Below are 15,472 nucleotides of genomic sequence, written 5' to 3' on the forward strand. Positions count from 1 at the left end.
TAAAGATGTTCGTTTATCTAATGACAGTTTCAAAGTGTTAAACACCATATAGATAAATAGAAAAATGTAGATATTTATTTGGATGTTTAAAATATTTCATAAGTTATTAATGGAATCCTGGTTATAGAAAACATGTACTAGTAAATATGTACAGTATTAACCAACTTAACCTAGTTAATGTTTATCAACACTTCACCCAAACCCAACAAAGTACATATTCTTTCCTAGTTACCGTGATTGTCATTTTTAATCTTTTAATGGCATTGTCCATTGAGCTCAAGTACTTCCACAGAGGAATGCTTTTTCCCCCCCCCCTTTTTTCTTTATTGGAGAATAATGAATTACACTTTGGTTGTTGACTCATGGGTATAATATCTCTCCCTGTGATAAATGATCCTGTGAGTGCTTAAGAACTAAAGTCTACCTTATTTCCATTCTGTAGCATATTCATTTGATTTAATAACATGACTGAGGAGAGTGTGTATGTCTGTCTCTACACATGAGTTATTATTAATCTTTGGATATATGGTCAGTAACAATAGAATACAGACTGACTATACAAAAATCATATAGCTCTTATTCATATGAAATGTGATATTTACAAGTTATATATATATTTAAATTTAGGAGATTACAGAGTTGGTATTCACTTTGAGGAGAACCAAGAAAAACAAGAAACAGCTTTGTGGCAAGTTGAATTCACTGATAACAAAACATTAAGCATAGAAGAACACAAAGTTCTAGAAAAATCCTTCAGTCTGGCTATAACTCCAGATTTCTCAGGAAAACTAACTGATAACTGACTTGTGCAGAAAGAATTTTCCACTTATTTAATTAACTATTAATGAAAGATGCTATTCAAGAAAGATTGATTACATGAATACATGTGAAAAGTTGTAGCTTCATACTAAGCATGAAAAACATTCATTCTGGAGAGAAGTTTTATGATTATAATAAAAGTGTGCAAGTACCCTGAACATGTTATAAGAAAGATCAGAAATTTCAATATCTGGAGCAGTCTTTTAAATGTAATGATTTGAGAAAATTTTATATGCTAAATCCTACTTCTATTACAGCCAAAAATTCTCAGACAAATGGTAAAACCTTTGCAGATAGCCAATCCTTGAAAGATAGTCAATTTAGAAAAAGCGGTAATAAAATAAATTTTGTCACATAAACATTTGCACTAAGGAGAAATGCTTAAATCTTTTAAAAAATATTTATTTCCTTTTGTTGCCCTTGTTTTATTGTAGTAGTTATTGTTGTTGTTGTTATTCATGTCATCGTTGAATAGGACAGAGAGAAACGGAGAGAGGAGGGGAAGAAAGAGAGGGGGAGAGAAAGATAGACACCCGCAGACCTGCTTCACTACTTGTGAAGCGACTCCCCTGCAGGTAGGGACCAAGGGGGCTCGAATCAGGATCCTTTTGCCGGTCCTTCTGCTTTGTGCCACTTGGGGGCCGGGCGGTAGCGCAGCGAGTTGAGCGCACGTGGCACAAAGTGTAAGGACTGGCATAGGGACCCCTGTTCGATCCCCCGGCTCCCCACCTGCAGGGGAATCACTTCACCGGTGGTGAAGCAGGTCTGTGGGTGTCTGTCTTTCTCTTGCCCTCTCTGTCTTCCTCTCCCCTCTCAGTTTCTCTCTGTCCTATCCAGCAACAACGACAATAGTAATATTAATGACAACGATTGACAACAAGGGCATTAATTACAAAAGTAATATTAATGACAACAAGGACAACAAGGGCAACAAAAGGGAAAAGGCAACTCCAGGAGCAGTGGATTCGTGGTGCAGGCACCGAGCCCCAGCAATAACCCTGGAGACGACAAAAAAAAAAAAAAAAAAAAAAGAAAAGAAAGAAACAAATGAAACTGTAATGAATAGAAAAAGATGGAAGGGAGTCGGGCTGTAGCACAGCGGGTTAAGCGCAGGTGGCGCTAAGCTCAAGGACCGGCGTCAGCATCCCGGTTCGAGCCCCTGGCTCCCCACCTGCAGGCAGGTCCCTTCACAGGCGGTGAAGCAGGTCTGCAGGTGTCTTTCTCTCCCTCTCTGTCTTCCCCTCCTCTCTCCATTTCTCTCTGTCCTATCCAACAACAACGACATCAATAATAACTACAACAAAACAACAAGGGCAACAAAAGGGAATAAATAAAATTTAAAAAAAGAAAAAGATGGAAAACTATTTCAAACCTGGTGAGATGACCTTGAGGACTATAGTACTTATACATTACCAACAAAATGTCGTGCAGCAACAACTGGCAATTATATAGCTAATTTTGTAGTGAAAGTTCATAAGACACTAAATGACAATGTTATATAAAGTATTTATATTTAAAATAAAGGTACAATTAAAATAAGAATTTGTATCACAATTAGACTGCTCCACAGCAAATAGTTTGGACCAAGTATGAGCTCCTGTTTTTCTCCACTATATGAACAGTTTCATGCCAGGTAAGAAAGAATATGCACTGAATACTTCAGAAGCCAAGATGGTTTTGTTCTATTTAAATAGCCTGCTATCTATGTAGGTATATTCTTGCTTTGTAGTTGGTTCCAATATCAGAGGGAGCTGAAGGTCTAAGTGGAAGCAGACTCATCTATATTTGCACAGTTGTTTTCAATAAGGACTACTGATAGGCTGGTAAACTGACCCCAAAATATCTTGAACTCATGGATATAAAACATTATTAATCAGCATATTTTATTCTTTACAAATGGTTAGTGATGTCCTGATATCCTAACTCAGACCTGTTCTAGATCTGTTCAACTTTAATTCACATAGGAAAATTCATCCCCTTTGATTTTTGGTCAAAGCCTTTTACAAAAGTGCATCTCTCTTCCTTGGATAGCATTTATTTATTTATCTTTCAAAAGCATGTAATAAAGTAAATACCCAAAATGCACATACAGATTTCAAAGTTACAGTAACTAGTAAGAATTTGCATAATTCATCTTTTTTTAACACCAGAACATGTATCTCTATATTGTTTTATCCATGTGATATAAGTTGATAATTAAGAACCCTAATCAAACATTCAAGCATAATCTTTAGGTTTATTTTAACCTGTAGAAGAACGTTCCACAGAAAATGAATTGTAAAAAAAAAAACTAAGAAAATGAATTGTAATAGGAAATATTTCACAAAGTCAGTGTCTGCTAATCTGCATTGTCTAGAAGGATGTAGACCAATCCTCTAAGTATATTCTTTAGGTTGGCCACTGCATAGCCTTTTATTTTTGTTAACAGGGAGGAAATTTTGGCCATCTTCTGCCTCAGGGACATCTAACATTATTTTTCACTTATTCTAAGCTGCTTAAGCTGCTTTAAAGGAACCAAAATTGTTTTATATGTTTTCCTTTTGTAGTCTTTATTGGTTCAACTCCTCTCAGCAGCGATCTCACATCTGTATTTATCATTATAAATTTTTTTTTTCATTTGAAGTCAGTGATAGTGTGGTAGCAAAATAATGGAATTTGAACTTCCTCTGGTTCCCAGTCACATAGAAGAAGTTAAATAAGTGCAGTGAAGGATGCCTACCTCACTTACTTGGTAATGAACTTGGTATAGTGAGACTCAATTTGGCAAGATAGCAAGCAGTATTATTTTCCTGTTGGTTTAACCATTCGGTATAGTATGTTATGAGGTCCCTCTCTCAGTAATTTTTAAATTACTGATCACTGTTGCCTGGATTGACTTGTGTCTAAGTAAGGTACTTAAAATTCACAGTTGTGTTAACAGTTGTTTCAATATTATTTCAGTCCTTGAGTTGAGGATCTGTGAGGCAACATGAAATTTCTGTGAAGTCTTTTGGGGTGTGGTCTTTATGGAAGGTCTTTATGGAAACCTCTCTGTTGAGAGACTTATGTACTTCTTTGTGTGATCTCAGCTGGGAAGCACCTCTGAGAGGTATCTGGGTGAGCCTCTCTATTTCTGACCTTCCTGTGCCTTAGAGAGGGTTGAGAACAGCAGGAGTCTGGCAAAGGGGTTGTTTGTTCATTTTTCCTAGTGTTTCGTTACCATCACCAAACTAGCATTTTGAAGGGCATGATTCATGAGTTCCATATCCACCCTCTCAGAACTCATACTTTTCAGTTCCCAGGAGGACCCAGCAGCAGCTGTAGACAGAGTCTCAGCTCTTTATAGTCATCTCTTGGGTTCCCAAGGGGTCAGAGGTGCTCCCTGGTCATCTCCTGCTGTGTGTGCCCTCTGAAAGTTGTCTTGAGCAATGGGACCCAGAGAGAGGATCAGATTCTAAGCAGAAAACAGTGGTCCCCTGCCCTTCCACCCCAGGTCTCATATGGCCAGATCCTGTCTGGCATGAGGGTGTGGGCCTATTATCTGGATCAAGGACTTGACCTGGGGCAGGACTCCATTGCATTGGGAGTGGTGCACCCTGGATCTGTGTCCAATTCATGTCTTATGTGGGGGCACAAAGTTTGGTGAACACTCTAAGAGAAACTACTCCTTGTTCTATAGTTTTCTCGTATGGATAGAGACCCCAGTGAAAGAAAAGTTGTGCTAGAAGCTAAGTACAGTGAGCTACAGTTAGCCTGTACTGTCTTCCCATCCTTTATTTTGGACAGGTCACTTATGGCCTGTGTGACATATCCTATTTGATTATCTTGGGTTCAGGAGTAAACAGGGACCAAGAGGCAGGGAGACTTACTGTGTGACTCCAGGGATTCCCCTGGCTTTATTACTCCCCATCTCTCCTTTAGGAATCATCCTTGGGCCCTGTTTTCATACAAAGGTCACCATGCTGGAGGTCAAATACCAATATTCCTAGTACTAAGTTTTACACATATTGTTAAATCACTCATTCTAGTGCTCAAGAGCTAACAATATGATAGTTCATTAAATATATTGAGAATGGCTTTCCCTAATTTGCTTTACTACTTCTCAGTTTGTTCCTATAGGTGGTTTCTCAGGCTGGTAAAATAGCTCACTTGAATAGTTTACCACTTTGCCATGCTCATGACCCAGGTTTGAGCCCAGTCCCCATAGCACTGAAGGAAAAGTTGGTGCTGTGGTCTCTTTCACTCTCTATCTCTCCATCCTTATAAAAAAAAGTGTTTTCTTGGGAGTTGGGCGGTAGCGCAGTGGGTTACGCACACGTGGCGCGAAGCGCAAGGACAAGTAGCGCAGTGGGTTACGCACACATGGCGCGAAGCGCAAAGGACTGGCGTAAGGATCCCTGTTCAAGCCCGGGGATCCCCACCTGCAGGGGAGTCGCCTCACAGGCGGTGAAGCAGGTCTGCAGGTGTCTTATCTTTCTCTCCCTCTCTCTGACGTCCCCCTCCTCTCTCCATTTTTCTTCATCCTATCTAACAATGACAACATCAACAATGATAATTACAACAACAATGAAAAACAACAAGGGCAATGAAAGGGAAAATAAATATTTTTAAAAAAATTAATAATAAAAGTGTTTTCTCTAGGCCTATGATCTGGGTCTGGAATCAGTCCCAGATCTGTAAGACCTATTATCTGGGATAGTGGTGGCCTGGAGTGGAACTACTGTGAGACTTTAAACCCATAACTTCTCCTATCTTGAAGTGGCAGTGAGACATTGCTGGCTCCTTGCTCACTGCACTACTTATGGGCACAGTATAGCTTTTTGCCTCCATCCTGGAAGGCAACCTTTTCAATGGCAAAGATATGATATTTGTGAAAGAGAGAGAGAAAGGGAGAGAGAGAGAGAGAGAGAACCAGAAAATCAGTCTAGCAATAAACAGCCAGGAATCAAACTCAGAACATCACATGTCTAAGTCCAAAGTTCTGTGCTTAGCCATCTCTTGCTGCTGCTTTCCTCTCTCTCTCTCTCTCTCTCTCTCTCTCTCCCTCCCTCCCTCCCTTACCCATTCTTTCTTTCCTTCCTTCTCTTTCTTTTCTGTCTGTCTTTTCCTTTCTTTCTTTCCTTCCTTCTTTCAGATTTCAATTCTTCTTTTCTTCTAGCCTGGAGGCATAGCTTTCTACCACAGTAGTCCATGATTCTGTAGTCACTCTCCATCCTACTACACACAGTCACATCATAGCCACTTACCTGGGAATTCATCATCTGAGATTAAAACAGAAGGAAAGGCTGTTGACTGTGAGCATGACCATTCATTTATTTAAGGGAAGTTAGGTGAACACAGCCTTCAGCAACTTCCTTTAACCACCTCCAGCCTGCATACAAAGATCTGGAAGTGCCATTTTTGCTGTTTCTTTACAGTGTAAAAATGGCAGAGATGGAGAAAGATGCCACCAGACATTTCAGGAGGCTAGTAGGAGTTCACAGAATCCTTCTTAGTATCAGCCTTAATAAGAAAGAGAAGGGGTGACTAAAGGCAGGAATTATCAATTCCCTACCAACTCCAGAAACAAGATTTTTTTTAATTTGGCATAAACTCCCACCCCTACCCCATGGCCAAATGTCCTTGATTTTGTAAAATGTGAAGCTACGTGGCTCTGTCACTCCTTGGAGCCTGTTTGTGAATTCCAAGCTCTATGGGCCTCTATTAACCCATCCTCTAAAGCTGCACATATTTAAAGTACGTAGTGGAGGCAGGAAACAGATGGGCTTTACCAGATCATGGGAAAGGGGGAAAGGCTATGTAGATTTTTTTCTTTTAATGTTTTGGTTTTGTGTTTTTTTTTTTCTGTAATGACAATATGATGAAAAAATAAGGTGAAATAAAGTTATTTGGAACAAGGAGATAACAATGCCACTGCCAACCCACCTCTCTCTAAAAGCCAAAGCCCATATCATGCACAGCGCAAAGAGAAGTCACTATTAGTTCTGCTCTCACGAAAAAGATATATATCAGGGAACGGTAATGTGCAAATGAGAAAAAGATTTTCTCTGCACAAACTGGATATTTTTCTTGGAGTTATGGTTTCTTGCCAGAAAAGGCTAGAGAAACATTTTATGATTTACCAGGAAAGATGTTACTCTGAAGAAAACAGTGCCTTGGGCAGTGGTGGTGGCAGTGGTGACTGGAGAGAATTGGCATCCCTGATTGAAACTTGTAGGGACCAATTGGAGACAAGGTCTTCTTGGGGGACAAAGTTGGAGAACGCTTCAGGCCTAGTTGCTCATCATTGAACCTGACACTTTTCAGAGAATGTCGGTGCCTGATTTGGCTTTCTCTGGTAGAATAACCCCGGCTTTTGGAAGTGCCTTGGTGACTGCAGGTTGTATTACTCATTCTCCTTTGTGCTGAATGGAAGGCAGGCCTGTGGTAGTGGAAGCACCTACATACTGAACACTGGACTTCCTGTCCCTGTCCATCTAACTTTGTGCCTTGACACCCATGGTTAAGTGCCATTTTCTCTTCTAGAATCTGCCCAACAGCTGTCATCAGTGCCTGAGCCTCAGCAGTCTCACCATTCACTGTGCATCTGCGTTTGTCTGATCCATGATTGTGGGAAGTAGCTACTGTGTATTTGTCTTTTAGCAGAAGGTCCTGATCTTTGCCTTTTTTATTGGAGAAAATCCACTGAAAAAAGAGTCTTAACTTTTTTCTGAAGATGCTTTCTGAAGGAGCCTGTTTCTTGAGATATTTGCTTCCCTGATTCTTTCCTGTTTCCCCAACTGGGGCAGGGCAGCTCTTATATCCGACTTGAGAGGTCTGCCAATTTTCAAACCCACTATACTCTCTGGGGTTGAATTTCCTATAGTCCTCTCTCACATACATATTATCAGTCATTTTGTTCTGTCTCTTCCATGAGTCTTGAAATTTTAAAATACCAGGCTCTTGCTGGCCTCTGTCTCCTTCTTTTTGGTCTGTGACAAAGTCAGAGCACACTGGGGAAGCCAGTCTGTCTCCAGCCGTCATCTGGTTATAAGACTTGGGCACCCAAGAAATCATGTTATCTGCAACAACGAGCTCATGTGTGGGATAATCTTGAGGCTGGTTCTTTGATTTTGCTTCTACTTTGGCCTTAAGCTCACTTACAACTTCCTTGGTGAGGCATGGCTCTCCTGGATCTTGGAAAACAGGCATTTGGGAGAGCAGGGGATTTTTAATGGAACCAAGAGACTCGAATGTCCTCACAGGCACATTTTCAGTTTGGGATGTTGACATCATACTATGATCCCAGACAGCTCTAGACTGTGGTTGAAGGTCTAGTGAGTCCTTGGCCTCTACCACATTTTCATTCTCTTTAGCTTTCATTTGGGATCCTAAGTTCACCTGTGTTTTTACCTCATGGCAGGCATCTTGTGAGGTCCAACTGCTATGACTCTCTTCTCCTGACTCATTCCTCCCTGTGGCTGAAGTAGGACTTGACTCCGTACGACCTCTCTTGTTCCACTCCATGTGACTACTCTGACGGTTAGTGACAGATGGAGAAGGCTGTTTGTGACCCTGGATTTCTTCACACGTGGGTGAGGAGGCAAGCACAGTTTTTTCTAAAATGGGGACTGATTCTTGAGCTTGAGAAGATTCTCCCTGGACCTTGGCAAACCTCACTCTTGACTGGCCCCTATGCACAGTGGTTGCTGAGGGAGAGATGTTAAATTGCAAAAAGGGTGAGGGCCAAGCTTTTATCATCTTAAAGAGATTTATGGGTTTTAGGACCTTGAGAGGTAAACGCCACTTGTGCTTCACCCAAACCTTTACAATATGTGCTTCCAACAATTCTTGAGTGTGGGCGTCCAGGAAGGGGAGCCTATGGGAGGTGTTTACAGGATGGTACCCACCCTTTAAAATATCTAGATTTTCCTTCTTCATATGACCCTGATGGACTGCGGGTGAGGAATGATGCATAGTCAGAGGGATCAAATGCTCAGTGATCCTGCCCAACTTTCTACTCAAATGAATTTTCAGGATATGGTCTAGATTCTTGTCTAAACGATTTAGTAAGTCACTCCCTGAGTTACTACTTGACATTCCCAAGTCAATCTCTGACTCGTCAGAGTTCACCCCCCAAACCTTTACTAGGGAATTTTCTGAACACCTAGAGAGATCTTTGGGTACCTTCCCCAGAATATCTCCCAAACTTCGTCTCATGTCTCTCCTGAGTGGAAACCCTGCTTTCTGTGTGCTCTTACTGCTTTCACCTGTAAACACATAGGGGTGTGAAAATCTCTGTGTGACCTTTGCCTGGCATGTCCTTGGTAACTGACCCCGAAGCTGTTTTAGTTCCAGAGACTCTTGGATCCTTTGGGGCAATTCCCACCGGTGTTGGATGAGCCAGCTTTGGAGGTGACGCTCTAGTTGCTTCCGGAGTTCAGGACTGATGGGAAAATTATCCGGAACAATGGAGACTACCCAGTTGTCTACAGAAGGGCTGGGGCTGAAGACATTAAAGACTTCCTGAGAACATTTGACAACAGAAGATAAAGTCCATCCACTTTCTAGTTGCTTCTGCAACATGGGCCATTCTGGATGCTGAATCTCAGTTGGGCTGAGAGACTGTGACATACTCTGGGAGGTAGAGTAAGAAATTCCACAGGCACTAGTATGAGGTGGAGAAGATGGTTGTAGAATTGGGACAGAGGGCTGGAGATGGTCCTGGGTCTGAACTTGAGTAAAAGTTGGGGACTGCAATTGAGATTTGGTTGGAACCAAGGGCTGAGATTGGCATTCCAGGTGGGATGGGGGTGGGGACTGGGAAAGCAGTGAAGATATTTTAGCCTGTATTTGAACTGGACAAGTATGAGCAAATCCATTGAATAAGAAAGTGGGAGACTGTAGGGCTGAAGAGCTCTCAGAGATCCAGGCGGTAGCCACGAGGGATTCACTATGCAGAGATGGGAGACCCCAGAAAAGCTGGTTATATTTCTGCTCTAGATGGTTTCCCAAGACGTTGGGATATGAGAGCTGCTGAGGCCTAGGCAAATGACCTGATTTGCCTTTTGTATTCCAGAAGAGGTGGGGGGTTATAACATCCTGCTCAGAACTCAGTGATTTCAACATATGCCCCAAAGGATTCAGGTGGTAATCCGGGCTTATTTGTCTTGAATAGGACCCATCTTCATTTTCGTTCCAAATCTTGATCTCGACTCTTTTTGTGACTTGGATCCCTAGGAGCTCCCGGTCATTAGAGTTGAGCAAAGAGAGGCTATCAACTTCTGTCTGTCTGTTTATGGGGTCTCCCCAGAGTGAGGTCCCTGGTGGGGGATGGGAAAGGTGTTCTTGTTGGGACTCACTGTGTGGTGAGGTTGAGACGCACAAGGATTTGGCTGCTGCCTGCAACCAGGAGAAGCCTGGTTTCGGACAGCTTGAGTGACCAAGGCCTGAGATGGCTGGAAGGGGAGAAGCTGACCATGGAGGGTTTGGAGAGGATCTCTGTGTGGCTGCATTCAGTGACACTGCCAGTGAGTCACACTGAGGAAGAAGCCGAACAGAGTTTGTCAATGGAGGAGTGGAGGAAGCTAGGGGAAGTGGAGGATGGACCCCTGATACAGATGGGTGCAAGGGAGGAGGGGAGAGTGGTGGAGGTGAAGAATCTTCCAGTGTGGGGAGAGACTCTGGTGGCTGAGAACCACTCAGGGATACATATGAACTACCAGAAACCGAAGAGGCGATTGGACCCGGTGAAAAGGTAGAGGCCAGAGGTAGAGAGTGCCCAGTCAGAGGCGCTGGGGGTGTTGATGGAGACATGGCAGGAGTATTATGGTCCACATGCTTCTCACATGGCCACTGGGCTCCAGCAGACACTCCTTTGCACACCTCATCAGGACTGTCTTGAGGTAAGAGCTGATGAAAGCTGCTCTTGTTTTGGCTCTTCACCAGATTGCTGTGGGAGACAGGAAGCATGAACTAAAGCCAGAAACAGGACCAGGAGGACTAGGCTGGCTGAGCAGGGGTGGGCAGTGGGGATCCCTCCACTGCTCCTGTGTTGACCTCACAAAAGTACAACTATTCTTCCCCCAGGGTTTTGTTCACATCCTTCCCACCCCAGGGAAATGGATCCCCCCTCCCAGGTCAGCTCTAGGCTGCCAACAGTCCTGGAGAGACACCACAGGCTCTGGTAGGAAGGACAAGGGAGAGAAAGGGGAGGACTTTCTTTTCTTTTCTTTTTTTTACCTTTGCAGAAGTGAAAGCAGACTGCGAGCCCCCTCTAGTTGTCTCAGGCAAGTTCTATAAGCTGTGAATAAGTAAACAGGGTCATGTGGTGAAGGAAGGAATTTAAGGATCTTACAGGATGTTATTGTTGATATGACCCTAAAACTCTTGCATCAATATGTAAGGTCACCCAGACAGTGACTGCATAGTTAGTTCATGATGGGGATTACTTTATTATTTACGTGTGTGTGTGTGTGTGTGTGTGTGTGTGTGTGTGTTGGGGGTAGGTGTTGCTGAGTCACTTCCCTGAGCAAGAATAAACAACTAACTTATTCCCAACTGGAGCCAGAGGTCCCATCTCCCAACCCAGATACTATTGACCCACAACAGCCCACATGGCCCTGTTGGGCAACAATGCATTACAGGCCAGTTACAACTTACTTCGTAGCATGGAATCTGAGAGATGTTTGTCTCCTTCCCATGAAGGCTTTATCTCCTGAGGAGTGGGTTCTACCACTGACGCCTCAGAGAATATGGCGCTGGGCCCTCATGGCAAAGAGAGATGGAGGTTAGCACTTGGGAATTTGTGGGGCTGAATGGCAGAAGCTTACCTTCCACATTTCCAATTTTCTTTTTGTTCCTCTTTTTCCCCCAAGGTTCTGTTTGACACTGAGAGATGAGAAAACCAAAGTGAGGGGCTGATGACCTGCTTGCCATTCCTCTCTAGGCACGCTTCAGATGTCAGTACTCTTATGAAATACGACTTTCTATATCTAATTGGCGGAGCTTTATGATTCTTTCCCCTCTCCTTATTTGTAATTTGGATAATATATTTTCCTTGAAGAATAAAAATGAAAATAAAAAGTATTTTCTAGCTGAGATAATGAATTTCATCAATCACCGTTTCTACTTGATAAACATCAATAATCATAGGCATCCTGGAACCTATAGACCTGCCTGAATTCTGTCATGAACCTGATTCCTGAGACGAGAGCACCACCCCAGGCTCTCCTGAGGTTCCCAGGGGACTCAGCACTGCCTTTGATCAGTTCCAAGTGACGGAAAAGACTGTCTGACATAGTAGCCACAGAAAGGGGGAGGCAACTGGTGAACCAGTGCTTACAAGGCCAGTCCACTGGACACCTGGTCTGAGACACTCAGAAGTCCTAGTGTGGCTCTGTCTGTTCTGAGCAAGGTTGCTGCCAGCCCAGCTGCTGCCAGACCACCTGCTGCAAAACCACCTGTTGCCGCCCCAGCTGCTGTGTGTCCAGCTGCTGCAGACCTCACTGCTGTCAGTCAGTGTGCTGCCAGCCCACCTGCTGCCGCCCCTCCTGCTGCATCTCTAGCTGCTGTCATCCCTCTTGCTGTGGCTCCAGCTGCTGCCAGCCCTGCTGCCGTCCCCTCCTGCTGCATCTCCTGCTAGCCCTTATCTCCTCTGGCTTCTCTCTAGAAACACAATACTCTTAATTTTTCTTGAGAGTTCTTATATCAGAAGTCTCTTTTAAAAAAATGGAAATAACTGAGTGGGGGAGGGGCAAATGGTGGTGCACCTGGTTAAGCGCACAAGAAACTCAAGGACCCGGGTTCAAGCCTCCACTCCCCACCTGCAGGGGGAAACTTCATGAGTGAGCAGTGAAGCAGGTCTGCAGGTGTCTTGTCTTTCTCTCTCCCTCTCTATTTCCCCATCCACTCTCAATTTCTCTCCTATAGAATAAAATGGAGAAGAAAAAAAAGGTCACCAGGGGCAAAGGATTCATAGTGCCGGCACTGAGCCCCAGTGATAACCCTGGAAGCAAAAAAAAAAAAAAAAGGACAAATTAAAAAATATATATATGTATAATGGGAGTTGGGCGTTAGCGCAGCGGGTTAAGCGCAGGTGGCACAAAGCAAGCACAAGGACCAGTGTAAGGATCCCTGTTTGAGTTGGCTCTCCACCTGCAGGGGAGTCTCTTCACAGGCGGTGATGTAGGTCTGCAGGTGTCTGTCTTTCTCTCCCCCTTTCTGTCTTCCCCCTCCTCTCTCCATTTCTCTCTGTCCTATCCAACAACGACGACAATGACAACAAAAAGGAATAAATAAATAAATATTAAAAATTTATACATATATTAGAGTTGAGTCAACGTTCCATACCTTCCTGATGTTTCTGTGTTTCCTAGATAGCGGTAAGGGCGGGTGGCTCTGGAGGCAGGGGAGTAACAGGAGAAAGAGCCCCACCCCACACAAGAAGGCGAGAAAGATATCAAACACCCACGATGTGGGGCTGAAGTTTAGCCAGGCAGCACAGATGCTTTTCATCTTCTGAATCACACTGTTTCCCTCTGGCAACTAGGGAACAATTCTCTAGAATGATGGCGGGCACAGTTCCAGGCTGCATCATTGGCCTTGTCACAAAGGGCTCCTAAGGGGAGGGGGAGGGGGTAGTAAGAATCACAGCCCCTCCCCCACCATCCAGCATAGCAGACCCTTCCACCTGCCAGTGTCTTTTACTTTTTAATTTTTATTTATAAAATGGAAGTATTGACAAGACTATAAGATAAGGGGTACATTTCCACAGAATTCCCACCACCAGAACTCTGCATCCAATCCCTTCCCTTGATAGATTTCCTATTTTATCCCTCTGGGGGTATAGACTCAGGGTCATTATAGGGTGTGGAAAGTGGAAAGTCTGGCTTCTGGAATTGCTTCCCAGCTGAACATGGGCATTGGCAGGTTGATCCATATTTCTAACCTGTTTCTATCTTTCCACAGTGGTGCAGGGCTCTGGAGAGGTGGAGTTCCAGGACACATTGGTGAGGTCGTCTGTTCAGGGAAGTCAGGTTGACATCATAATAGCATCTGCAACTTGGTGACTGAAAAAGAATTAAAATATAAAGAAGAACAAAGTATTTAATAAGGCAAGACTATAACAGATAAGATTTGGGGGTCTCCATTTTGGAAAAAGCTAGTAAGTTTATTTTAGGCATATTCCAAGGGGCCCATGACTTTACTAATTTTTGCCTAATTTACTAAATTTACTAATTTTTACTAATTTTTGCAGGTGAACCAAAGGTATTGTCTGGAGAGATGGTGTCAGAGTTGGAAATAGGACTACAAAGCTGGATCAGGGAAGAGAGTAGCTCCCAAATATGGGGAAAATACCTATAAATACTGTTAACTGTAAACCCCATCGATTTGATCTGGGGCCCATATTTAGCACAGGAGCCTGGGTGACTTCTGCCTCCCTGTAGGTCTGAGCTCACATTCTGTGGTCATAGCTAGGAACATTCTAGGCTACACCCACTGCAGGACCCATCTTCCTCGACAGGTAGAGTATGTTGACCCTCTGACATACATCTTAATTCCTGAAGCACTGTGATCTCTTGACATTGCAGTCAAATCCTAGATAGTGAGTGTATTATTGATATAAAGAAAGTGTATTTTTTTTCTGGATTTATGCAGGAGAAGTGCATTGCCTTCAAAATACTTACTGAAAATATGTTTTGTTGGTCTCAGGGAGAAAGGCCAATGTTTCAGTTTTAGTAACAAAAAGGTGTAATCTATGAGGCTGCTACAGGCTAGAATCAGCTCAAAAGAGGAAGAAGAAAGTCTTCAATCTTGAAAAAGCAAAGCATGATTTAAAAAATAAAAAATCATTACAGAGTACTTGAAGGCAAATGCCTTCAATAATCCATTCAGTCTCAAGTAGAAAACTTGACTTCTTGTTAATAATTTTTCAAAATATAGTCTTTTTTTTCCTCATAAAACCTGCATTTGTTTTTAAATTCTCAGTTACAGGGTAATTGGAAGGAGGAGACGAGTAAACACAAACAGAGCATTTAATTCTCACTAAAAATTCAGACAGACATGTGTACTGGCTCTTCAACAATAATATCTAGCTTGCCAAATATTTGTTAAACAACTGATGATTTGGGCCGAGGATATAGCATAATGTTTATGCAAAACTTTCATGCCTGAGGCTCAGATGTCCCAGGTTTAATCCTGAGCACCACCATAAACCAGAGCTGAGCATTGCGCTGTGAGCTCTCTCTTTCTTTCTCTCTCTCTCTGTGAGTGTGTGTGTGTGTGTCTATCAGTAAAAGTTAAGACAATTATTAAAAACATAATTTTTATAAATATAAATAGTCTTCTTCCTTATTTTGATGTCAATAAATTTCTCATAAATTTGTATTTCAAATCATGGCTCTTAGGACCTAAGGGGGAAAATTTGTGTGACAGGGATTAGATTTTGCTTTTAGCAAGATCAGAAGGGAAAACATGAAGCAGAACTTGGACTGGAGTTTGTACTGCACCAAAGTAAAAGACTCTGGGGTAGGGGGAGGGTTCAGGTCCTGGAACATGATGGCAGAGGATGACCTAGTAGGGGTTGAACTGTTATGTGGAAAACTGGGAAATGTCATGTCAAAAACGATTGTATTTTATTGTATTTAAACCATTAATCCTCCAATAAAGAAATAGAACAGAAAAAAAAGATTAT

General features: G+C 42.8%; 1 protein-coding gene across 1 annotated transcript; it reads right to left on the reverse strand.

The window, feature by feature from the left end:
- Positions 1-6,086: 6,086 nt before the first annotated feature.
- LOC103117767 (spermatogenesis-associated protein 31A1-like) lies at positions 6,087-13,293 on the reverse strand. The gene is made up of 4 exons (XM_060198980.1): positions 13,129-13,293; positions 11,610-11,667; positions 11,020-11,080; positions 6,087-10,729 (listed from the first exon to the last, which is right to left on the reverse strand). The coding sequence occupies exons 1-4, from the start codon at positions 13,291-13,293 to the stop codon at positions 6,910-6,912; spliced, it is 4,104 nt and encodes a 1,367-aa protein (XP_060054963.1). The 3' UTR covers positions 6,087-6,909.
- Positions 13,294-15,472: the final 2,179 nt, after the last annotated feature.

Source organism: Erinaceus europaeus, chromosome 10 (assembly GCF_950295315.1).
Source record: "Erinaceus europaeus chromosome 10, mEriEur2.1, whole genome shotgun sequence".
Taxonomy (NCBI): domain Eukaryota; kingdom Metazoa; phylum Chordata; class Mammalia; order Eulipotyphla; family Erinaceidae; genus Erinaceus; species Erinaceus europaeus.